The sequence below is a fragment of the Psammomys obesus genome, unplaced genomic scaffold, assembly GCF_907164565.1.
Source record: "Psammomys obesus unplaced genomic scaffold, mPsaObe1.curated_primary_1811, whole genome shotgun sequence".
Lineage (NCBI taxonomy): Eukaryota > Metazoa > Chordata > Mammalia > Rodentia > Muridae > Psammomys > Psammomys obesus.
Genome location: NW_026592548.1, coordinates 8,128,000 through 8,154,659, shown reverse-complemented (window position 1 = coordinate 8,154,659; position 26,660 = coordinate 8,128,000). Strand labels below are relative to the sequence as shown.

The following is a 26,660-nucleotide window of genomic DNA, read 5'->3' as shown; positions in this document are numbered from 1 at the left end:
TTGTTTCTGTAACCCACAGCAACTATAACTGTATCGGTTATCTCTGAACCTATTTTGGCCTGCAGAAATGACACCAGTTCATAGTATTATTATGCCCTCTGAAATTAAAATTATGAGGCATAACACTGGAGAGGAATTACTAACCACATTTCTCAAGTGTTGTCTAATTTGCACTCTGTATATTTAGAGGTCTGAATATATAACTTCATACTGCAGTTCAGATCACCCCCTAAAAATACAGCCTCAGGGAGACTACCCTCCTGTCACTGTGATTCTGCAGGAATAAGGACACCAGTCTCAAAGCGTTAACTCTGATCAGAGGAGCCTGAGGTATTTCAGCTTGTAGCCAAGCTCATTCAATGTTTCTGAATGTTCTATCTGGCTACTTTCCAAATCAGAAAATAGCTCTACCCTGGACAGGAGGTCCCATTTCAAAGTTTTTCTGTTTTGTGTACTCAGTACTAGACCAGAAAAAATGATTTTCCCTTAGAGGAATGCTCATTGACTCAAAATAAAATACAAAACTCAGAGACACAAGCACTTCTACAAAAAATGAGCTAGAAGGAAGGATAAAAATATTGAGATTATACTAGCCACCCTTCCACATTCTCCTTCAAACACATGTATTTGACTTGACATCTAAATGATTTTCCATGGCTCATTTCTGTCAGAAACAAGGTTCCTGGGTGATTTCTCTGGCCCACCCTTCTAGGTTTATGGGGTGTGTATGTGGTATTCACAAACAACTTGTTGTCTGAATTGGCCTCTCCTGTAGCTCAAGTCTGTGGCTCTCTCTGCCAGCAATGTCCTTTTCTCAGTGCTCTCCCTGGCAGGCCTACTGTCTGTCTCCAAGTTATTCCTTCCATAAAGCCTTCTCTTTGGTGTCCCCAAGAGTGTTCACATGCTTTTTCTCCAGTGTTTCCAGAAGCACTTGATAAATACGGAGGGAGACCACTGTGCTTTGTAACCTGTAATGGTTGTTAAACACCAGATTCCAGTTGAGTGAAACTGTAGTAAGAGCTTTGTTTCTTTTACTCTGATGTCTTTATGTAGTGCCAGCATGCAGAAGCCATGTTTGGTTTTTTTACATTGTATATATGTATGTGTGTGTGTATGTATGTCTGTATGTGTACACATATACCATGGCATATGAGTGGAAGCCAGAGGACAGCTTGTGGGATTCAGTTTTCATTCTCCACTATGTGGGCTCCAGGGATCCCAAGTGGTTGGCCTTGTCCCTTTACCCACTGAGCCAACTAGCTAGCTATGCAGTGAGGCATCCATCTTAAACCAACCAACCCCCAAAACAAACAAACAAACAAACAAACAAACAAACCTAAACAACAATAACAAAAAGCACGTAACAGAAAAATGTCTTTCAAAATACATATTCCAAGCCTTAGTTCGTTCTGTTCAAAAAATAGATCATATGGAGGCCTAACACCTAAAGGTGCATATTTTATAGCAAGGCTTCTGACCTGTACAAATTCTTGTTTTTAAAAATAACTTATTTAATTTTACCTTATGTGCATTGGTGTGAAGGTGTCAGATCTTTTGGAATTGTCATTACAGACAGCTGTAAAGTGCCATACGGGTCTGGGAATTGAACCTGGGTCCTTTGGAAGAGCAAACAATGTTCTTAACCACTGAGCCACCACTCCAGACCCCTTGGTTTGTTTTTAAGGTCTAACTTTGTTCCTACCCATCAGTGTAAAAGAATTTCAAAATCCTTTGCACCAGCAAAATAAATAAACAACAAACAAAACCAAAACAAAAGCAAACAAAAAAACCCACAGCCAATGTTGATCATACTCATGGCTCTACAGTTGCTTCTAATACTGTTGTTGCAATACATACTTTTATAAAAATAAGCATATAAAATTTAAAGTCTAATTAATTCCAAAAGAAAACTACAGATTATTCATGTAAGTTCTATCAATTAAACAATGTCCATAAACTATTAGCAAGCTCCATATGTTGTACATCATGTTTATTTTTAAACTGGTTTAAATCCAGCAATTCGGTCCTACACAAACACCCTAACCAACGAAAGTCAAGAACATATTGTGCCATAGTGTCTCAAGGTTAGAGCATCTGTCTAGCAGACAAGGTACTGCATTCGATTCCTAGCACCACAACAACGAAAAGAGACCAATATTAATGTTGTTCTTAGTTTGAATATTTAGAGATGAGGACATGAGAGCCTATGATTCATATCATTCCCTAAAAATAAACCACCATGGAAACAAACAACTTGCTATTAAAAAGCCACACAACACACTACCAAAGTCTGAACTGACACATACCCAGTATGACAGGTGTATGACACAAACCTATATACATAATGGCAACAGAAGGTTCCTTTTTAGAGTGGACGTATTCCTTTGGCATCAGGTTTTAATCCTATGTGCTATGAACTACACAGTTTTTGTGCCCAGCTAAAAGCTAGTTTCTATCCAAATATATGAAAGATAACAAAAATTTCTATTAATTGAAAGATATAAACATGATTTTATTTGGTATATATGAAAATTGTCTATAGAGAGAGAGAATAAAATTTTTTTCTGAATCTACCATCTACTTATAGCACTTTTTTCAAAGTGTCTAAGATTACTTACTTATTAAATAAAAAAAATTATGTAGAATACTACTGTATATCTACTACTTGATATCTGTGGTATTTGAGTCTGTAAATGAACTCTACAAATTCTTAGAAATAGAGATAAGCCAAGAATTACCTCATGCCCCAAATGTCCCAAACCGGATCTGTTTACTTTCAAGTTCTTTATCTCAGGCTCTTAAACAGCCAAGCTCCAGTTACAAGATATGGAAAGAACAGGCAGGGAGGGGAAGCTTCTGGGATCTGCTCTAGGGGTAGCTTTGGCTCTGAGTCAATATTAAAAATACACTGTGCTACTTTCCAATTGTTTCATATGAGGAAGACTTAACTGCTCAATCAGATTATACACAACTGGAAGACCTTATTTCACTTGAATCACATAACACAAAAGGTACATGGTTCAAGAAATACTTCCAAATTTATTCATTTACTTTTCTTCTATTTATTCATGGGTTGTGTATTTGTGCATGTGGGGGTCGGAGGACAACTTGTGGGAGTTCAATTTTCTCTTTACAGTATGTGGGTTCCAGGGATTGAATTCCGGAGTCAGGCTTGGCAGCAAGCACCTATATTCTCTGAGCCATCGTGGTTGAGACAGGTTTACTATGTAGCCCTACCTGGCTCAGAACTTGCTATGTAGACCGACCAGGCTGGTCTCAATCTCTTCCACGTCCCTCTGCCTTCCAGCTGCTGTACTAAAACTATGTGTCACCACATCCAGCCCAGGCCATAAAAATCTTAATGTCACCTTCCTATTTACTAATCCTAAAATCACCCACTTTAAAGGAAAATCACCTGTGAAACTCTGAAATACCAGTTTTATAGTCTTGTCCCAAGCTTCCCCCTAGCAAGTCTAGATCAAGCCTAGGAATCCATACTGTGTGAAGGAAGCAAGGAGGCTGTTTCTTTTGACATAGTTTCTCTAAATAGTCCAGAATGGCCTTCAACTTTTAGTCTTTCTACCCATCATCTAAATGCTGGTACCATCAGGCTTTGAAAAGAAGCAAAAGTGCAGTGCCACTGAGGAAAGCACCTTTTCCTTACTTGCCTAATGAAAAGCCATTTTCCTATTACAGGATTAAGGATGGGTAGAAATACATTTAACTATTCTGCCGCATTTCTTTTGCAAGCAGTGTGTGTGTGTTCCTAAGCATGTGTGTATGCATATGTAGAAGCTTAGATGTGGAGGCCAGAGTTGGTGGCAGGTATTTGGAAGTCATCATCTAGTTGCTATTATTATTATTATTATCATCCATGACATTTATTCTCTGACTGTTTCACATGTGTGTCTTGTTCATTCTGTTTGCTCTTATCACCCCTGATCCCCACAGGTCTTTCCCTGCACTCATGCCCCACCCCCTTTTTGATTTTGTGATCCACTGACTCTAACCAGGACCACCTGTGTGGACATGTGTTAGAGCCTTGTGAACTCACCATTTGTCACACAACAGAAGACACTAACTGACCCTATCCCACAATCAACTGGTTGCCAACAATTCAGCAGGGAGGGCCTCCCCATCCATGACTTGGGGCTTGACTGGCCCAGTCTTGTGCAGGCCCACTGCAGGCAAGCACAGCTGCTGTGAGATCATGTTTGCAATGGCAGTGTCATGCCCTGACAATAGCACTTCAGAGGTCTTCTCTCTCACAGCTCTCACATTTTTTCTGCTTTGTCTGCTGTAAGGTTTCCTGAGCCTTGGAGGGAGTGGTCTAAGCATCCTGTTTAGGGCAGCTTATTTTCTGCCTGTTTGTGTCTGTGGGAGGGGGGAGGTGTCTCTCACTGAACCTGAAGTTACCAGATTCAGCTAGGAAGGCTGGCCAGTGAGCGCCAAGGGTCTGCTTGTCTGTCTCCACCACTCCAGAGCTGAGATTACAGTTCTATGCCAATCTACCCGTCTTCTACATTGACGCTGAGGATCCAAGCTGAAGTCTGTCTGACAAAGTCCTCTCTCTGCTTGCACTGTGAGAAGTATACAGTGGCTAACAATGGGGACTGGTGCCTTACTGAGCAGGTAGAAACACAGTGTGACTGTAGCTAACCAGCCAGCCAGTCAGTTGCAGCTAGTAACTGTAGCCACAGCTAGGCTTGGACCTCTGCCTATGCTCCAGGGCTTGCAGCAAGTCTGGGCCTGCAAGCTCTTCACTGCTAAGCGGAACCTTCGCTCACTCTCCTGGGCTAGACTATGAGGCAGGGCACTAAAGCTGAGGGAATCTTCTCTCTCTTCTGACCTCTTCTCAGGGAAGAAGTTACAGAAAGCCTCACCACACTGCCAAATCCAGTAAAGGGGTTTAAAAACACTGATACCACTCAAGTGCCAGGGGAAGCGAATCAGTTAATAAAGTGTGAGTCAATAAAATTTTTTTGAAAAGAAAGAAAAGGACAATTTTGCCAGTCTGAGAGAAAAAGAACAAGGCAGACAAGCTGGAATGATCAGCAGTAGGGAGATGAGATGCAAGGCAAACAGGTATGTTTTCTGAGTTGGAAGTCAAAAAGTAGGCCAGCTTCACAATACAAGCCTGTGAGCAGCTATGGGGGTAGTGGGATGAAGGGAGAGTGAGACAGGGAGGGAGGAAGAAAAGAGGGAGGAAGGGGAAGAGAGGGGAGAAGAGAGGAGGGTGGGAGGGGAGGAGAGGATGTCCAGAGTTCTATACCGAAATATTTTAGCCAGTATCTAAAAAAGGAAAAAGAAATGGCGGGACTTCCTGAGTTAGGAAATATACAACCTGAGTTAGGAAATGTACAGCCTTAGCAGTGAGAGATCTGCATCGAGGACTGGGTTTCTGTGGTAAGTATGTATCCTAAGAGATACTTATTCCACTCACACCCTTAGCTTGACTTTATGTGTATTGTGCTATGTTCAGCCTCTTCTGTGGCATACAGTATTTCAAATCCAAAGCAAGGGTAACACTGTGGTGATCCCGCCCTCGCTGCACATGGTGTTCAGATTCTAAGGAGGGACAGCTGGGAGAAGTTCCATTTCTTAACATTAGCATGTGCACAGGGAGACAGGAGTGGGTTCAGGCTGATTATGAGGGGAGGGTCTATTCTCCACCCCTAGGCAGAGACTGAAAATGTTAAAGATGTGCTACATGAAGCGATAAACAGGATTAAATGCAGCAGACAGAGCATATCGAGCAAGCCCAGGCTATGAAACAACCCCCAAACCTCCACCATGTGGCATGAAATGCCACCCTTTCTACAGCATTTGCCACTATCCACTGAACTATTTTTCTGCTAGTGCATCTTTACTTGGATGCATATTTTTTCCTAATAATAACAACAGGATGTACTATCCATGTCTCTCTCTGTTCCTTGTTCTGGGACACAGGAAACTGGAACCTCTCTGGGGGTTCCCACCAAACCCCAGGATCAGAAAAAAAAGTTAGTAAAAAATAAAGTGTGACTCAATAAAGTACTCAATACACAAGCCCAAGAACCTTAGTTTGGATCCCTGGGAGCCATAAATTAAAACAGCCACATGCAGCAACTCGAATGTGCAAGCTCAGTGCATGACGGGTGGAGCAGGAGACCCGGAGGCTTACGGATCAGCCAGCTTAGCTACAGTAATAAACTCCAGGGTCACAGAGACCTGCCTACACACAGGCACACACGCGCCAGCACATCGCCATGGTTTACAGCACACGCACACGCGCACATACATACTCACACATTCACGAGCACTCACGGGAACATACACCACACACTCACACATGCTTCTGTATATACTTAACACACACACAAAACACAGTTGAGATTGACTGAGGAGTCACTCAACATCGATCTCTGGCTTCCACACTCACACCCACACAAACACATACATATAAGCATCACACAGGCCTACCTAATATGATCCTGTAATTTTTAAAATCAAAGAAAAAAGTTTATAAACTTTTGTGTGTTGTAATTTAATCAGAAATGACTAAATCTCTAAATGGTGCTCCAAAGACTCAAAAATGTTAGCTCAAAGTATGGAGAAAAGCCCCCACTCTGGGCAGCAGTAGCTTTGTGTTGTGTATACAAAGCCAAAGGAATGAAAGGTTCAGAAAGCATGGTGAGCTGGGCACAGTGGCAGTATCCGCAAGAGGCTTGAAAGACAAGAATGGGGAAATATGTTAGAATTCAGAGTTTGTTTTAAAAACAAAATCTCAGTGCAAGTGTTCAATTCAGGGGCCTGCTACCGTGGTGCACACCTTCACTCCCCCACAGAGGTCAGTTCTGGAACACACTGTGCAGCTCCACTGCAGTGCATGGAGACAGTAACAACACAGGAAAAGTGGACTGACAGCTGGGGAGATGAGTGAGAGCCTTGCACTGTGGAGCAAGGTGCAGACGTGGCAGAGAGCCTCGGCACCCACAGTGAGGGTGCAGAAAGAGGACAGACCTGTGTGTCTGTGTGGTGGGCAGGATGGGCAGAGTCTAGACAACTGGACGTCCAGGGAAGGAGCAGAGCCACCTGCACTGTCTGAGCTCCTATGCACGGCAAGGTCAGACTCTCAGGGAGCCAGCAATCTCAGCTAGAACAAGAGCAATCATTTCTGCAAATCCTTTAGGTGACCTTTTTTTTCCTAGCATAGAGAAAAAGTAGACTTACTGTCCCCGTCCTAAATAAATGAGTTTAAAGTGGAGTGAAAGCATTTTGCTTTTGGGGCTACAGAGCTAGTTCAGTGTGTAAAGTCCTTGCTGTGTAATCATGTAGACCCCATTCAGACCACTGCATCATGCAAGAGCTGGGGCAGCAGTGAGTGCCAGTAACTGTGGTGATGGGGACGAGAGAGGTGGGTCCCAGGCTTAGCTGGCAACCAGACAAGCCTGCAGTGCCAGCTCCACATTCACTGACAGATCATACAGGAGGCCACTGACATTTACCTCTTGTCCCCACACAAAACTGCAAATGCACACATACGCACATGTGCGCACATATACACATCTCCTTTCAGAAAACACACATATCATTATGAGAAAAATAAAATTAATTCACAGAAAAACAAGTTGCCTAGAAAATATGATTGAACACTATTATTGTGAAGCAAGTTACAAACATGCTACATCCATATACTTACAACCATGCAATGTATAAAATCATCGGAGAATAAGCCTTTTTAAAGAGCTGGAATAAAAACACAATAAAAAATACAAGTGGCAGTGTTTGCCTGTCTCAAACATGTTATCTTAGTCATTCTACAAAGTCAGTGCAGTCTGGATCTTTGATGCGTTTTCAGAACTGCAGAGTGCATGGAGTAGGGCCTCCTGCTAGTGAAGCACTGGCTAACCCTCCTTTTACTTTTTGAGATAAGGCCTCACAAAGTTGACTGATCTGTCCTTGAATTTATTCTGAAAGCCTAAATGCCTTTAATCCCAGTACTTGGAAGCAGAGGCAGGTGGATCTCTGAGGTTGAGGTCAGCCTGGTCTACAGAGCAAGTAAGTGCCAGACAGCCAGGGCTACACAGAGAAATTCTGTCTGGAAAAACAAAACAAACAAAAATTGCAATAGCTAGCCAGCCACTGTGGCACACATCTGTAACAGAGGCATTTGGAAGATGGAGGCAAGAGGATTTTGAATTGCAAGCTAGCCTGAGCTAAAAAATAAGCTCAAAACCAGCAGAAGATACACAGAGAGACCCTCTCTGAAAAAAAAATTCCTTTTTTACCATTACAAAATCACCACTGTTAATAATCTGAAAAACAGAAACAATAACTGAACAACACCTGAAAGAGACGTTATGAGGTAGAACTTCCATAGTAATGGAAATGTTCACTATTATTTCAAGTGCTCTGTGAATAGCTTTTCAAGGTCATTTTCACTCTGAGTTACAGTGGCAGGTGTATGCAAAATGTGCCAGAGTGTTGGCTTAAAATTAACTCTCAGTTCAACAAGCAGCACAAAATGGCATTTATGAGTCATTGGTCTGTAAGCTGGAGGAAAGATGTGCTGCCCTCTAGTGATCTCAACAGCATTTTCAACAAGACTCTTATCAGTAAGAAACTTTCACGTCGTTAATAGAGAACTAACCCAGACCTTCATTTTATCTATGAAATATAACATCTGTACTGATAAGGGTAGAGCACACACCTCCTGTTCAAGTTAAGAATAAGATGTTTGTACGTAAGAGTTCAGAAATGTGGGGGGCTGGAGAGATGGCTCAGTGGCTCTAGAGGGCCCAGGTTTAATCCCCAGCACCCACATGGTGGCTCACAGGATCTGACATCCTCTTCTGACCCCTGAAGGTGTGTACAGCTGTGGTACATAAACATACATGCAAGCAACACACCCATAAACATCTAAAAAAAAAAAGCTCAGGAACATATCTAATGATGACTTGCTACATCACAGAAGAGAAAAAAGTAGATCACAGGCCATGAGGTGGTTACATTCATTGGCAGAACTCAATTTCTTAATACCTAGTCCAAATCCTGCCTAATTCAAAGCTACTTTTCAGCACAGGATTCAAGGAGAAGTTGAAATATAACTATTCCTTTCTCAAGCTCCCTATCCCCCACTGTGCATGCTGTATGTGTTCGTTTGGACCTATAAGCATAGGTGGGTGCTTGTATATGGAGACCAAAGGTTCAGGTTGGGTTTTTGTCTGAGTCATCTTTAGTCAGGGTCTCTCACTGAACCAGGAGCTGATTCAGATAAGCTGTCTGGCCAGTGAGCTCCAGAGTCTCACCTGTGTCTGTTTCCCCACAACTAGGATAACATGTACACAGCATCATGGCCAGTTTTTATGTGGATGGTGGGGATCCAAACTCAGGTCCCCATGCTTGCCTGGCAAGCACTTTAGACTAAGCCTTTGCCAGCTACACTCAATCATGTTTTTATGATTTATTCATTTATGTGTGATGTGTACGGGGTTTACCTGCATGTATGTCTGTGCACCACAGACATGCAGTAGTGCCTGTGGGCCAGAAGAGTGTTAGAGCTTCTGGAACTGGGCTTACAGGTGGTTGTCACCCTCTACGTTGGAGCTGGAAACAAAACCAGGAGCATCTCAGAGAGCAGCAAGTGCTTTTAACTGGCCCCAGGCCCTCAAACATTCTGTAAAGACGTTTATTTTATGTGCATGGGTGTTTTTCCTGAACTTGTCGATGCACCATTTGTATGCTAGGTGCCTTGAAGACCAAAAGAGGACATCAGATCCCCTGGGACTGGAACTACATGGAGCTGCCATCTGGATGCTGGGAATTGAACCTATGGGGGCATGTGAACCATGAGACTGCAGGGATACAGCCTGGAGCAGGAGTGAGGTTGAGATGGAGGAGTCCAATGCCTGAAGAGCTCATCTTGAGACCTCCCTGTTCTGGGTGGGCATGTCACAGTACAGGTAGTCTTGCAACCCTCACCTCCTCTACCCTTGAGGTAGTCACACAGCCCGGTCGGTGACCAGGTTTCAGGTTTCCTCATGAGGACAGCTCAGCTAGCACCTGGAATTCCTCTCCATGCAAATGAAGCATTCCCAGCACCTAGCCCCAGCCAAGGATGTACACTCACCTGAAGACCCCCACCCCTTTCCCCAAGGTTTATATTGTCCCTGTTCCCCCATAAAGAAGAGCTGTGGCACTAGAAGAGCTGATGGCACAAGGCCTTCTCCCCTTGGGCACTCACTACCAAACCAAGACCCTGCTGGCCCACCTGCCCAGCTAAGCTTCATTCCTTAGCCCAGCATCTGCACGCTTTAGTGTCTGGACACCCTGAAGAAAAGAAGCAGGACCGGGGCTCCTGAAAGACAAACATGCGTCCTCTGGAAGAACTCTTGGGTAGTTAAGCCAGTGCTCTTAGCCACTGAACCCTCTCTCCAGAACTCAAGGATTTTTTTAAATTTATTTTTTATTTTATGTACAGTGGTATTTTGACTACATGTATATCTCTGTGAGGGTGTCGGATCCCCTGGAACAGGAGTTACAGACAGTTGTGAGCTGCCATGTGGGTGCTGGTAATTCAACCTGGGTTTCTGGAAAAGATCCATAGTCCTAAAGAAGCTAAACAACAAGGAGGACCCTAGGGAACATGCTTAATCCTCCTTCAGAAGGGCAAACAGGATAGATATTGGAAGTAGGAGGAGACAAGTAACAGGACAGAAGCCTTCCACAGGGGATCTCTGAAAGACTCTACCCCTATCCCCACAAGGTATGAAAGGAGATACTAAGACTCATAGCCAAACTTTGGGCAGAGAAGAGGGAGCTGGGAAGACCTGGAGCAGACAGGAACTCCACAAGGAGAACAACAGAGCCAAAAGACCTGGGCTCAGGGTAGAGACAAATACTCCAACCAAGGACCATGCATGGAGAAGACCTAGACTCCTTGCTCAGAGGAAGCTAATAGGCTGCTCAGTCTCCAAGTGGGTTGCCTAGTAAGGGAATCTGGGGCTGTCTTTGACATGAACTCATTGGCTGGCTCTTTGATCACCTCCCCCTGGAGGGTGCAGCCTTGCCAGGCCACAGAGGAAAATGCTGCAGCCAGCCCTGATGAGACCTGATAGACTAGGATCAGACAGAAGGGGAGGAGGTCCTCCCCTATCAGGGGACTAGGAGGGAGAAGAGGGAGGGTGTGTGGGACTTGGAGGAGACAAGGGAGGGTGCTGCAGTGGGGATACAAAGTAAATAAATTGTAATAAATAAATAAGGAAAAAAAAAGAGCAGTCAGTACTCTTATCCACTGAGCCATCTTTCCAGCCCCCAACCTCTAGCATACGTTTAATGCACAACCAATTATTACAATAAAATTTGATGTAAAGTTTTCTTGTTGTTTGAGATAGTGTCTTATTATGTAGTCCTAGCTGGCCTAGAACCTGCTATGTAGATCAGACTGGCATCAAAATTCAGGTAGCTGACTTCTGCCTCCCTGAGAACCAAGACTAAAGGTATGCATCACCATCTCCAGCTTAAGTATGTTTTATTTAATGTGTGAGTGTTCTTGCCTGCATGTGTGTCTATGTACCACATGCAAGACTGGTGCCCTCAGAGGCTAGAAGAGGGCATTGGATCTCTTGGAGATGGAGCTACAGACAGTTATTAGCCGTCATATGGTTGCTGGGAGGTGAACTTGGGTCCTCTGGGAGAGCAGTCAGTGCTCTTGACCACTGACACGTCTCTCCAGCCCTTAAGTATATTTTTTGAAATATAAATAAGGGGCTGAGATATAGCTCAGCTCAGGTATCTAAGAGCTTGGGATGTAGCTCACTGTTAGAATGCTTAGCACAGGTTTGTTTCTCAAGAAACGTACAATTACCTAAAAAGAAATATGGGGCATGAGTGATGGCTGTGTGGTTAAGAGCACTTACTGCTATTGCAGAGAACAGAACCTGCATTCATTTCCCAGCACTTAAATACTGGCTGATAACCATCTGTAACTACAGTTCTTAGGGATTCAATATACATGCATACATGCATACATGCACGTGCACAGGTACACATACACTCACAGGCATAAATACACATATAAAAATAAGTAAATGCAATTTTAAAAAGAAACACGTTAACAAACATTCTAAAATTTGTGCAAAAAGGATTTGAACATACTCTTTAATCTCATTCAAACTATTACGTTGGCACACAGTTGTTCTATAGATAACACAAATGTATAAATACAGTTCCTACTGAAACTCTGAATTTTAAATTAGTGTCAGTAGATCCCACTTCTATCAAAACAAACAAACAAATAACCTGGCACACATGTTCTCCTCTCAAAAGTGATAAGACTTGTGAATGAGTGTGAATCAACTATGACCTGCTAATTCATCACATGTTCCAAATGATATGATCACATCAGCCTTTATCAACAGGAGCCTATACTATGTCACTAGTGGATAAATACACTTACATTTCAGCATAATAAAGTACCCGGTGGCCTCTTTAATGTTCAAGGTGAAGATACGTGAAACAAGAGTATGCTGGGTTAGAGCTGGATGAACACCAAGTGTCTTGTGGTGGCTAATAGTCAAAGTCAGCTGACAGGATCTACAACTACCTTGGAGACAAAACTGTGCATGTTTGTGAGGTCGTTTCTAGACTGGGCTAAAGCAGGTAAGGGGATCCATGCTAAAGGTTAGCCACCCCACTGCAAGGACCAGGGTCTGGAACTGAGAAACAAGAGCAAGTGAGCTACGTAGCAGCATTTGTCACCCTGCTTCCTGTCTACAGTGGCATTCTGGTCATTTCCTGCATGCCCTGGAGGATGCCCCAGCAACCTGTGAGCCACGACAAAGTCTCCCTTAAGGTGCTTTTCTCAAGTATTTTGTCACAGCAACAGAAAAAGAAATCATCTTTTTTTTTCAACAGTTTTAGACACTGTCAGCATATAAAATATTTGCTCACAGTGCAAAACTATTAACATCTATTATGCTTACATAATAACGGTGTATGTTGAGAAGATTCATCTTGAAACCCTAGACTATACACAAATATGTTAAAAATTCTTATTTTTAAAGGTCTGTTCCAAACTCCATTCATTTATTTTTTAGAATTGCACGGATTGGTTGATTCAGTGTGTTTCAGTGCTTCAGACTTCCAGGGTACTGTTGAGAACTTGGGAGCATGAAAGACAATGGAGCCTGCAATTAGGAACATGTAGTTGAAATTCGGTTTCTTGAGCTCAACCTTAATTTGATAACAAAGCTTTAAATCTTTAACAACTCCATAGTTTTCAGAAGCCTCAAACTGCAGAAATAGTGGGAGGAAAGGGAAAACAGGAAAGGAAAAGGAGCGTGAATCAGGTTAGCTGTCTGGTCGTCCAGTGAGGTGCATACCACAAGTGGAACGTTCAGGCTGACTGTGGAGCAGGCTCTCGGCCACCGAGTGGGTCCTGGGACTGAATCTGCGCTGTCAGGTTTGGCAGCAGGAACCCTTACCCACTGAGCCATGTAGGCTAAATTTAAGAATTATTTTGACCTGCTGGATGTGGTGGCACACATATTAAATCTAGCACTAGAAGCAGAGGCGGGTGGATTTCTGTGAGTTCAAGACTGTCCTGGTCTAAATGGCAAGCTTCAGGCTGGCTAGGGTACACAGAGAGACTGTGTCTCAAAACCAAACAGGAATTCTTTGTGACCTAAAGAAACTGGAAAGCACTGAGCCTCCATTTTCTCTGTCCATTTTAAACTGTTCCTAAACATTTCAAGGGCAACACTGATGATTATACAAAGTTTACCAAAGTGCAGAGTGATAGAGGTTGAGAGATAGGACAACAGATACCAAGTCTAAATCTGTAATTACTTCAACAATTCAGAAAAAAAATTCAGAACTGACAGTTTGGTAAGAAAAACAAATAGGACATCTAAACTTTAGAAACAAACGCAGGCGGACAGGCTTATAAGGAACTGATCCGACAGTAAGGAAGAAGAATATGGAAATTTAGTTAACCGTAGCTCAGCCGTTAGCAATGTTTCCAGAACTGATAATCCCCAATGTCTTTCACTGTAATAATCAGGTCAGTATGATGTGTGGAGTACCTTCCGTTTCCTCAGCCGTTAGCAATGTTTCCAGAACTGATAATCCCCAATGACTTTCACTGTAATAATCAGGTCAGTATGATGTGTGGAGTGCCTTCCGTTTCCAACAGTGGTGTGGGCCTGTGGCATCAGCTATTCAAAAGGCTCAGGCAGGACAGTCACACGAGCCCAGGAATATACGACCATTCTGGGTGACAGTGAGACGCTGTCCCCAAACAAGTGACAGAAACCTTAAAGATTACCTCTGAACTGGTACACTTAGGACCAAGCAAGTGTACCAAAATGTGGTAACTCTAGTCTACATGAAACCCTAACTCAAAAAAACAAAACCAAAACCACAACCAAAACCAAACCTAAAAACAGCTGAGAGTGGAGTTCAGTGGGTAGTGTTTGCTCAGTATGCATGATGTCCCGTGTTCAATCTCTGCCCAAATCATAAAAGCCAGGCACAGGAGTGCAAACCACTTAGAAGATAGAGGCAGGAGGATCACAAGTTCACCCTCCGCTCCATAGCCTGAGACACATTAGAGCCGTCTTCAAAAACAAAACAAAATAAAAATAAACCCAATCTTCCCACTTCCTCTCCCAAACCCTCTAGACTAAGATTCTATTGGTAAACAGTGAACATCCTGAGAGCTCATGATGTTCAAAATCACAACCCAATCAATGCCACCCTGTCCCAGAACTCTGCACATTGCCGTGAAGTTTGTATACTATGTACATTATGCACCCATTCTGCAGATGGGGATCCTGAGGCTTGGACGGTGATACAATCATGCAGCTAATAAATGATAATGACGGAGTATGGCTCAGAAGAGTTTAAGTTAGCTTGAATATAACTCCATTTTGAAATAAAGATTTTGACTGAAACTGAATTCATGTACCAGGAAATATCACAGAATGTACACCCGGCAGAAAACAAAGTTAACTTTCCTAGCAACAGCCTCCAGGAAATATAACAGAATAAATGCTTCATAGAAAATAGAGACAAACTCCCTGGCAATAATCAATGGGAATCGGTTGAGAATCGTGTGGGAAAATTCTCCCCAATGTTTCAGATGTGGTTTAGAAAAATAGCCAATGTGATTATACGCCTTAGCTATTATGATTATACGCCTTAGCTATTATGATTATGTGCCTCAGAAATGGTCATTCCACCCTGCTAAACTTCACCCAATTTTGTAACACCAAGACTTGTGCCCCCTTGCTTGCGGCCATGGAAACCCCCTGCTCACAGACTTTCTCTTTAAAAATCCTGTTCACTCAGAGCTCAGGGTCCCACTTCTCTACTGCTGCGTTTGATCGCTCTTGTAATAAAGCTCTCTTGCAATTGCATCAAGTCATCTCCTGGTGGTCTCTGAGGGTCCTGTGAACCTGGCATAACAGCTCCTTGGAGTGAGAACTCAGCATGTGTACTTTCAGTTAGCACACAGAGACCACAGATAAAGCATCAGAGGAAGTCTTAAAGCACAAAGTTCTGGCACAGTCTACCTCAGGTAAACAGACCAGCTTCCCTCCTTCTGTCTAGAGCTAACCCATGAGATAAGGTCTTCCCACAAGCCAGGTGTTGCCAGTGCCCACAATCTCAGTGCTCGGGAGTCAGACAGTGCGTCACTGAAAGTTTGAGGTCTACAGCATGAGTTTTAGACCACACAGAGCTCTAAGGACAAAGCCTGCCTCAGAAGACAAACGAGGGGCTGCTGAGGTGGCTTAGAGGCTAGAAGCACTTGCTGCTCTTCCAGAGAACCCAGGATCCATGCCCAGTACCCACATGGAGGCTTACAACCTTCTGTGGCTCTGTCCTAGGACATCTGACACCACTTCTGGCCTCCAAGGATACCAAGCATGCATGTGGTGCACAGACATACAATCAGGCAAAATTCCCAGACACATTAAAAAAAAAGACAAAGGAGAATAAGTTAAAAAACAAAAAACAAACAAACAAAAAAACTTCCACAAAACAAGTAAAATGTACCCTGGAGCCTTGAGATAGAAAAGACACAAAAGGGGCTGGAGAAATGGCTCGGTGGTTAAGATCACTGGCTGTTCTTCCAGAGGACATGGGTTCAATTCCCAGCACCCACACTGTACTTACAACTATCTGTAACTCTAGCTTCAAGGAGTCTGACACCCCAACACTGACATACATGCAAGTAAAACACCAGTACACATAAAGTCAAAATAAATAAATTACATATATATATACATATGTACATATATGAGACACTCAAGTTAAGCAAATCACTGCACACAACCGCACACATATGGAGGAAGAGAATTCTTATTATGAAAATGGAGAGTCTGGGAAGACAGCTCAGTGAATGAAGTGATGTCACGCAAATGTGAAGACTTGGGCTGGAATCTCCAGCACCCACAAAAAAGCCAGATGTGGTGATGCGTGTCTATAACCCCAGCACAAGGGGCAAGGAGACAGGCAGATCTCCAGAGCTGGCTGGCAAATCAGCATAACCTATTGGTGAGCTCCAGGTTCAGCAAGAGACCTTGTCTCAAAAAATAAAGCGGGAAGCAATCAAGGGAGATACCCCTCCAGGCAGGACCTACAGCATCTAACAGCACACACAAGGCCTGTGTTAGAGCCCAGTGTTGGAAAAGACACAGACAGTGAGACCTGTCAAGCTCTCTTCACCCCAGAAATAAGGTTTTTGCAGTGTGTGGGCTACCTACCCACACACAGGACGCCTACCTGCTCCAACCTTTACACTGCTACGGTGATGCACAGAGCACACACTCTGACAAGGGGTTCACAGCTAATCTTCCTATCTGAAGACAATGCTCAGTCTTATAAGTGGTTAGGCAACAAAGTACACTGATTAAGAATATGGACTTGAGGCTGGAGAGATGGCCCAGAGGTTAAGAACACTGGCTGCTCTTCCAAAGGTCCTGAGTTCAATTCCCACCAACAACATGGTGGCTCACAACCTTCTATAATGAGACCTGGTGCCCTCTGCTGGTGTGCAGGTGTACAGGCAGACAGAATATTGTATACATAATAAATAAATCTTTAAAAAAAAAATATATATATATAGACTCTTGCAATGGGGGCAGAGGCGGGGGGGGGGTCTATGTGCGTTCTAGACCAGCCTGGTTTACAGAGTGAGTTTTAGTACAGCCAGGGAAACCTTATCTCAAACAAACAAACAAACAAAAACAAAAACAATACCCCAACTACCCCCACCCCCTATAAAGGGGTTTTTAGAAAGAAACAATATTAAGTCAACCTTCCTTCCAACTTCATTCAAGAAATCTTCTCATGCCTTTATCCTCAGTGTGTGGGTGTCCAGGGTAGACATACCTCTGAGATCCAGGCCAGCCTGGCCAGCCAGGGCTACAGCAGACACTTTTTCCCTTGTACATTTCATAAAGCATTTCTAACAATACAGAAGACACTTAAGCAAATGACTCGTAAATATAAAAGAAAACAACCACAAAAAGCATCTATCTACCTTACCAGTATCGTTTGCAAGGGAATTGGGGTCAGATCCCCCAAGGGTAGCTTCAAACTCTTCTTGGAGACGATACGCTCTTTGAAGCAGAGCTTCAAGTTTATGGATGAATTCTGAACTGATAATATCCTACAAGGAAAAAAAATAACAGTAACACACAGCAGCTATTGCATTTAATGTTAACATTCTCAACACAGAAACTCGGACTTGAGAAGAGAAAGTGGGTATGTGGACAGGGCTGGCACTTGGATTACAGGTGTGGGCAGCGGTACTTAGCCATACACATATTGTTTTTGTAATAGAGAGGAGGAACTGGGTCCTGACTGATCATTTAAATAGACGAAGAGTTTTCTAAACTGGATTTAGGGCTCCTTGCCCTGGGCTTCTGACTCAGAATTGCTCTCCAATTTTGAAATGATCAATAAAGACCCACTTCTACCTCTGCATTAGAAAAACAACAGCAATTAATTGCATCTGCTGCTTCTATACATCCTCAGAAGTCAGAAAACTTAAGGTTAGCAACTGGAGAGCTGGCTCATCAGTTAAGAGCACTTGCTCTTGCAAATGACATGAATTTAATTCTCACAACCTAAAGGGCAACTCACAACTGTTTGCAACTCTAGCTCCAGAGGACTCAATACCCTCTTCTGACCACAGCAGGCAGCCAGCACACTCATGGTACAAATACATTCATGCAGACAAAACATTTATCTATATGAAATAATAAAATAATTTAAAAACACCCAAATGCTTAAAAGCCCAGAAAGAAGCACCTGGTACTGGGTAGGATCCCAGCCCCAGAGAAGCAGACACACAAAACCTTCAGTCCAGCCTAGTCACACTAGAGTCCCCAGTCAGCTGGGCAACAGAGTGAGATCCTCTCTCAAATCAAAGCAAAAACCTCACAAGTACCTCAAACAGTCCCAAACTGGGGAAACCAACAACATGTATTAACTGCCACGAAAGAGAGGATCCTGCAGTATTCCGCAGGCCACCCTTACATCCACACTTTCTTCTGCGATGGCATCTCCAGCTCCCAGTTTAACAGAGCTGCAGGCTTCCTCTTCAGCCTGTCTACTGCGAAAGGTCAGAGCTTGTTCCCACCGGCGCAGCGCCTCCTCAAACAGCTCCATGCCTGCAGATTGAGGGCAGAGTGTCAGTAAGCAAAGCCTCCTCAAAGAGCTCCATACCTAAAGGTTGAGAGCAGACTGACTCTAAGTGAGCAAAGCCGTGTTTCCTCAGCATGTAAGACAACAAAAACAGACAGGAAAGCTGCCCGCAGAGGGGCTACTGCTGTGATAAGCGTGCAGGCTGCAGGAGGGATATTTACAGCTCTAGCTCAAAGATGCCCTAGAATGCTTCAAGCAGAGCTTAAAGGGCCGTTCGGGAGCACGTACGGAAGAGCAGAACCCAGAAAGAAACAGAGCTAATGGAAGCAGCGTCAGGAGGTTTCAGAAAGGAATAGTACTCTAGTGGAGACAAAAGATGGTTGCTCTTTGAAAATGTAATGGGAACTTTTGCGAGGCTGAATAAAGATTTAATTAAGAGGCTATGGTGGCATATGCCTTTAGTCCCAGCACTTGGGAGGCAGAGGCAGGTGGATTTGAGTTTAAGGTTGGCCTGGTCTGAAGAGCGAGTTCCAAGGAAAGACCACCAGAATAGCAGAGTGAGACTCTGTCTCAAAAAACAGCAAAAGATGTAATGATCTGGGGATCAGAACAATGGCTCCAAGACCTGAGTCCAGTTCCTCTTCCCAGAAGTAGCTACGATGACAACAGTGGAGACAGTCTGCCCTGCCCGTCCCCACGGGTGGGAAAACTCCCAGAAGCAAACAGCTTTCTGCTCAGTCAGTCCCCTCCCTGCTTGCTGGCCAGGCCATATCCAGATTTTGGGTGCATTTTTTATCTAGTATGAATGTCTGCTGAAGGGAACATAGCTGAATGAACTCGGCGCACGTCAGGTGCTGCTGATCCCCACACTCCAGTCAGCTCCAAAAACATCCATTCTCATTAAGCCAAGAAGAATACTCAGGTATGAAACACAGGCTTTCTTCCTACCTAATGATTTTTCTGAATATAGAACACAAATGATATCTAGACAAAAGAGAACAAGTAAATCAAATTCTGATAACTTTACTAGCCAAGACTCAGCAGATTAGACCTGGTTAGCATACCAGGCTGAATAAAGGCATCCTGAAACAGCAGGTCTTAGTGTCTGGAATCTGAATTCTTTCATTAAAAAAAAATGTGTGTGGGGGGGTGGTCTTTGAAGAAGTCACTAAGATCAGGATGCTTGGGCTGGAGAGATGGCTCAACGGTTAAGGGCACTGTCTGCCAACACCCACGCCAGTGTTGCCATAGTAGCATGTGCTACAGGGCGGGAGACACGCTTTCTTTGGAAATTCGTTCCCTGGAAGGTCCCTGGCAGACTCATCCCACTTGGAAGAGATGTATTCTGAGATTTCTACACTTTTTCAGTTGTGGCTCTGGGGCTGGATTAATGAATTCTTTGATCTTTCTCTGTGACTCCTGAAACAGCACAACTAATTTTATAAAGAAATTTATTATTAGTAGATTATTAAAGGCTTTAATAAAAATAAAATGTAAAAGGAATAAGTTTAAGAAAAGTAATAAATTAGATTTAGTATTAATAGGCATTAAGAATAGTAAAAAAAAAAATAGGCTCCTTCTTAAGAAAAAATAGCATGAGAGGTACAGCTGGCAGGAGTTTCCCCTCCCTTCAGTGCCTTGTTTCTAAGGAAGATTATAAATCTAAGCAGGACATATGGGAGGATGGTTAACAAAGGTGTAGTTAGATTTTGATATAGAGAAAGATTTTGGCAGGCATCTGACTTAGCTCCTGACTTTCCTCTTCACTGGTCAGCAATAATGAAACTAAATTTGAGGTTTCTTTTTCTTTGTTTGCTCTGATCAAAAAGTTTTTAGGCCAAGATTTCTTGTGGACACTGCTTTATGTTTGACTGCATTTTGAGTTAAAATGTAAACTTTGTATTCTTGGTAAAAGTCTGAATGTTCTGGGAAGTATGCCAATTTTAAGGTGACTTTTGTGAAATCATTATAAAAACACTAGCTTGATTTCAGTAAAGTGCAGCAGAGTCAAAACCATCAAGGTGTCTCTGTCAATTCATCGCCGAAATCGTGTCTTCCTGTCCAAAGCCTTGTTCTCCCAAGGACGCCGGGAGCCCGACTGGGCCGGTCTGTGGCAACTGTCTGCTCTTTCACAAGTCCTGAGTTCAATTCCCAGCAACCAGATGGCTCATAACCATCTATAATGAGATCTGGTGCCCTCTTCTGGCCTGTAGGTGTACATGCAGACAGAACACTATACATTTGAATAGTGGAGGTGTCTGGGCAAATGGACACATAGAGGAGCATGTGATATGAAAATAAAGACAGGGGTAATAGTGATATGGCTGCAAGAGGAACGCTGGCAAAAGGAAAGGTCTGCATTCTCTCACAGGTTTCCAAAAGAAAGGTGGCTAAACTGACTCCTTGACTCCAGTTCAGAATGATTTTGGACTCTGGCTGCAGAACAAACATCACTCCTGAGAAACTAGTACAGCTATCGATGTTACATAGGATAGACTCAATTGACACAGGCCATTTAAAACTACAGTTGATTCTTTCAGAAGAAATCACTGGTTTCAGTTATGTTTTTTTTTTTTTTTTTTTTTTTTTAATCCTCCACAGTGCCAGGTGTCAAACCCAGGACATTGACCATGCCAGGAAAGCTGTTTGCCATTGAGCACCTCCCCAGCCCCAGCTCACTTCCCCTTTCCCTTCAAATCAGACCTGATGACAGCATCTTAGAACTCTGAAGTGCTATGCCTACCCATCAAGTACAAGTTCTCGGGGGTGGTCACAGGAATGTTAACAAGCTTGATGTCATCCTCATCTGCTTTGTCCCAGGAGTTTGAATTTCCACAAGCACAGCTGTGACAGGAGTTAACACTCTGGACCTGAAATGAAGACCGATGGAAAGTAGTTCAAAATCTCTTATGCACGCATGCACATACTCACAGTCTCCTATACAGCTAAGGAAGAATCTGAATTTTTCATCTTTCTGCCTCTACCTCCCAAGCAGCAGGATTACAGGTGTGTGCACCCACAGCTGGTTTTTATGCAGTGGTGGAGCTGGAACCCAGGGTTTCACACAGGCTAGGTAAACACTATCCCGAGCTATACACCAAACCTGCTACCATAATGTATTATTTATATTATATATAAATATATATAATATTTATATATAAATATTATATATATTTATAATAAATAATATTATAATAATAGTAATATTATATAATAATATAATATATAAATATACAATATATAAATATATTATATATTATATATTTATATAATATATATAAATATTATATATAAAATAAATATATAACATATATAATAAATATATAAAATATATAATAAATATATAAATATAATAAATATATAAAATAAAAATAATTATATACCATAATTATTTTTTTTAATATTTTATTTATTTATTATGTATACAATGTTTTATCTGCATATACACCTGCAGGCCAGAAGAAGACACCAGACCTTATTATAGATGGTTGTGAGCCACCATGTGGTTGCTGGGAATTGAACTCAGGACCTCTGGAAGAGCAGGCAGTGCTCTTAACCTCTGAGCCATGTCTCCAGCCCCCTACCATAATTATTTATATATGTCCTATAATTACAGTGTGGATAAATTCTACCTGAAGAAAAAATTGTGATTATATTCAAATTTAGTACTCATGTGACTCTTAACTATTCTGGCCCTGTTGTTCAAAAATATATAGGTGGAACAGTATTTTGAACAGAAATCAGTATTTTCACACACACATACACAAACAGGTGGTTATTTATAAATCTTTACTGTGTTAGTACTTACAAATGTTGCCTACACCAACTGTAAGATGCCCAGGTTCTTTGCCTTTAGGGATTGTAAATACTGCTAAATGACATGCAGATGGGCATTACCATTGTTCATGCCCTTCTCTAGTAAACCCGCTGTGTCAAACATGCCAGTCACTCCAAGCAGGCGACCCCTGTTCCTAATGCCAACTCTGTTCGCTGGAGAGAAATCTAAAATCATTATGTGTCTGTTGGTGATTCCACTTGGTTTTTCTGCCAGCATCATAAAATGATTGAGTTCAGCAGCTTTCCACAGTAAAAATTCTTCTTCCAAGTTCACCAACACTTCTGTTTCTGTAACTTCTCAAATTAAAAAAAAAAAGTCATCTCTTACTGTGCCAGGTGTGGTGGCACACGTCTTTAATTCCAGCACTTGGGAGGCAGAGGGAAGTGGACCTCTGTGAGTTTGAGTCCAGCCTGGTCTACAAAGCCAATCCAGGATAGCCAAGGCTATACAGAAAAACGCTGTCTCAAAAACAAAACAAAACCCCAAAACAAAACAAAAACCCAACAATATCTCTTACCATACCTCTAAATTTCATTTTTTACATTTATTTTTTATTTTTGATTATGAGTATGCATGTGTGTCCGGCGGGGCTATCTGCACAGAAGTACAGTTTCCCGTGGAGCCAGGAGACTGCTGGATGCCCTAGAGCTGGAGTTACAGGTGGCTATGAGTGCTGCAGTGGGGAGCTGAGATCCATCCTCAGGTCCTCCGTAGGAGCCATATATGCTCTTCACTACAGAGCCATCTCTTCAGCTCCTTTGACTCCATTTACCAAGTTTTGTGGTCTTAGCCATCTCTAGTCTTCTATGTCATGATTCGTTACCTACTCACAGCCTTAGTGGAGGACGGCAAGGCTGGCTGAAAAAGAGAAGGCGTGACTGAAGCTCTCTGAACTACTGCTCAGAAAAGCAGCTTGACACTAAGAAAACGCCCCTGAAGCTGAGGGCCAGCATTACAGAAGGGGGTATGATTCTGCTCAACTTCACAGAACTACAAATCTACAGGTCTCCAATCTGGGTGCTCAAATCTTTATAATTCAGCATCTTTTTGCTGGGCATAGTGATTCTCTATGACTCAGCAGACCTAGTTACTCAGGAGGCTGAAGCAACAGAACCACTTGAACCCAAAAAGTGCAGGGTGGGCATGATAACATAAGCAGACCCACAGGCACAAACCATCACATCCAGTCCAGGAAAAGTATGCCTGCATCTACTTCTGAAACATTACTACATCAAAGCTGTTCTCACAGGACAAAATGGACCACAGCACTTACTCAATGAAACTGGAAGCCAACAGCAGAACCAAATAGACTTAACCAGACTGTCTCCTGGGCTTATACTAAGAGCAGCAGATATGTGATACTTAACCTAATGAGAGATATATAAGCAAACATAATAATAGTAGAAAAATAAGTATGCTTTTCTTACAGAGGCTAAGCTCTGGGCAGAATCCGAGTATTTGCTGAAAAGTCCTCCATTAGCCAAGTGACAAGGTTGAGATCCTTTGTCTTTGGTGGAACTTAATGACAAGGTCAAATTTTGTCTACTACTGGAACAACTTGAGCCTGGAAAGCAAACACACCAACATCAAAGGCATCAGCAGCTCCAACAGTAACTTTCAGGCAAAATGTTAAGTTACATTCTATCCATTCAGATGCTCTTGATTTTTTTTTTTAAAAAGACTTATTTGTTTTTATTTTATGTGCACTGGTGATTTGACTGCATGTATGTCTGTGTGAGGGTGTCAGATCCCTGCCATGGTGCTGGGAATTGAACCTGGGTCCTCTGGAAGAGCTCTCAACCATTGAGCCAAGTGTCCAGCTGCAAAATGCACCTGATTTTTAAACACACTTTATTCAAGCATACAAATTATTAAATGTGTAACGTTATTAAGCTATACATTTCTAATATTTGTAGTAATATTACAACCAGATTTTATAACAAGAGTAAACATTCAGCTAACTAATCAGAACAGTTTTGAATGGCTTGCTATATATAACCCATATAAAAATGTTAGCAACTATCTCCCAGACTGATGTAAGCACTTTTTTGTTTGTTTGTTTGTTTGTTTATTTTGTTTTTTTGAGACAGGGTTTCTGAGTGGCCCTGGCTGTCCTGGACTTGTTTTGTAGACCAGGCTGACCTAGACTCAGAGAACCACCTGCCTCTGCCTCACTGAATGCTGGGATTACAGGTGTGTGCCACTGTGTCCAGCTTCTTTTTTTTTGGTAAGCATTTCTGTCCCTGAATTACAGCTACAACTTCTCCACCTCACTTGCGCTTAGCTTTGTCCTTTGGACCTTCTACTTGCTTGTGCTTGTCTGCAGAGCCAATGTCAGGCCCAGCTTCTTAAAGCATAACAGTTTAGACCCCTGGTTTCAAATCCCAGTACACAGAGGTTATATGACCTTGGTAACGTCTTCATACCATGACCTTCCGTAATTTGTTCACGTTAGTATTTTAAACAGATGAACATAGACCTATAGCTGTCATTCATAGGAATGATACGCAAATTAAATATGATGCTGGGGATAGTGCTTGTCCGAGACTAATAAAACCTCAGTAAACAACAGTGACTCACTGTGTATGCGAATGAATAAATAATAAAACCATAAAGTACACAAGACAGTAAATACGAAGAACTCCAGCGTGGTCAAGGAACTGTTACCACTATCACCACACTTTTATTTATTTTGTATGTGTGCAGCCCATGTGCTACAGTGAATATAGGGAGGTCAGAGGACATTTTGAGAGTCGTGTTTCTGCCATGTGGATCCTGAGGGTGAAACTCAGGGTATCAGGCTTGCAGCAGTGTCTTTACCTGCTGAGCCATCTCATCGGCCCCAGGGAATTATTTTCACTACTACAATTCAGCCGTATGTGCCATCTCTCTTACAAAAATACCAATTCTTTAAAGGTCAGCAATTCTAGGACTTTTGAAACAGACAAATGTATGCAGATGTGCATACATCTGGGATTGTAAGATTGTACACTTACAATCCCAGCATTCAGAAGGTGTAGCCATGATAACCAAAAGTTCAAAGCCAGGCTTAGTACATAGTGAATTTGAGGCCAGCTGGAGCTAATACCCTTTAAAAAATAACTTATAAATAGTAAAGTCACAAACAACATAAAGGTAATAGAGATAGAATTATCTCAACTCTATCTACAGTACATTTATACAAATTTAATAATTATTTTACAAATGATAGCACACAAAACACACTCTTGACTTAGAACAGTATTCTCATACATTGTCAAATACTTCAAAAGCAGGTTGTGAACGGATTACCATGGTTTTGTGGCTCTTAAGGAAAGAATTTTTTGTTACCTTTGAGTTATATATATAAACATCTGAGTTTGGGTGGCTTGTGAGCAAGGTGCTCTGAGGCCAGTAGTGTCAGATCCCTGATGCTGCCAGATGTGTATGCTGAGAATAGAAGCCAGTCCCTCCAAGAGCAGTCTCCATCTGCACGACCTCCACAGTCGTATTTTACTATATAACTTACTGACACGTATGGATGTTTAAGTGGATCTACTTAAATGCAGACGTACAACAAGGAATTGTCAGTAAGTACTTCTGTGCAGGACCCTAAGTGGCTTCAATACATTTGCTTTTCTAGCTATGTATGACACAGTGTCTTGCGCTGCATAGGTTTAATCTGGACATTTCCACAAACCTTTATCTGATGCTGCTCTTTTAGTCTGCTCAAGTATGAGGTGCTCCGGTTCCCACGGCTGTATTTTTCCTTTCTTCTTTCCACGTCTTCTTTTAAAGTGATGAGCCAGAAAAATTACAGATATAGTACTCACAGCAGTGAATACAAACAACTTTTTAGCTGCTGGTGAAAATTTGATCTGGAAAAGACAGTTAAAAAACACAAGCAGAAATAACTCATATCTGTTCACTAAAAACAAAAAGGATAAAACTAAAACTAGATCTTAGTTATCTGTGAACATCGTCAAGAGGCTATTCTTTCAGTGCCAGCTAGGCTGCCTTAATTTAACACCCTATTACTCACTGCTCTGCAGTTATCTAAGTTTCAAATAAACACTGTTACTTCAAAAGTCAGTAGACATAAAATGATTCAACCCTGTGAACAGTGCTTCACCAAGTGACGATGAATTCATGCAACTGAATCTTCTATCTGAACAATGAGCAGGACTTTAAATGCAGAAATTAT

General features: G+C 42.3%; 1 protein-coding gene across 1 annotated transcript in view; it reads right to left on the bottom strand.

The window, feature by feature from the left end:
- Positions 1-26,660, bottom strand: part of Miga1 (mitoguardin 1) — a 61,491-nt gene that overhangs the window by 30,439 nt on the left and 4,392 nt on the right. The window contains exons 3-7 of the mRNA XM_055614407.1: positions 26,157-26,334; positions 23,905-24,041; positions 21,383-21,509; positions 18,532-18,665; positions 17,536-17,659 (exon numbers count right to left, since the gene is read on the bottom strand). Coding sequence (XP_055470382.1) covers positions 17,536-17,659; positions 18,532-18,665; positions 21,383-21,509; positions 23,905-24,041; positions 26,157-26,334 — 700 coding nt within the window. The remainder of the gene's footprint in view (positions 1-17,535; positions 17,660-18,531; positions 18,666-21,382; positions 21,510-23,904; positions 24,042-26,156; positions 26,335-26,660) is intronic.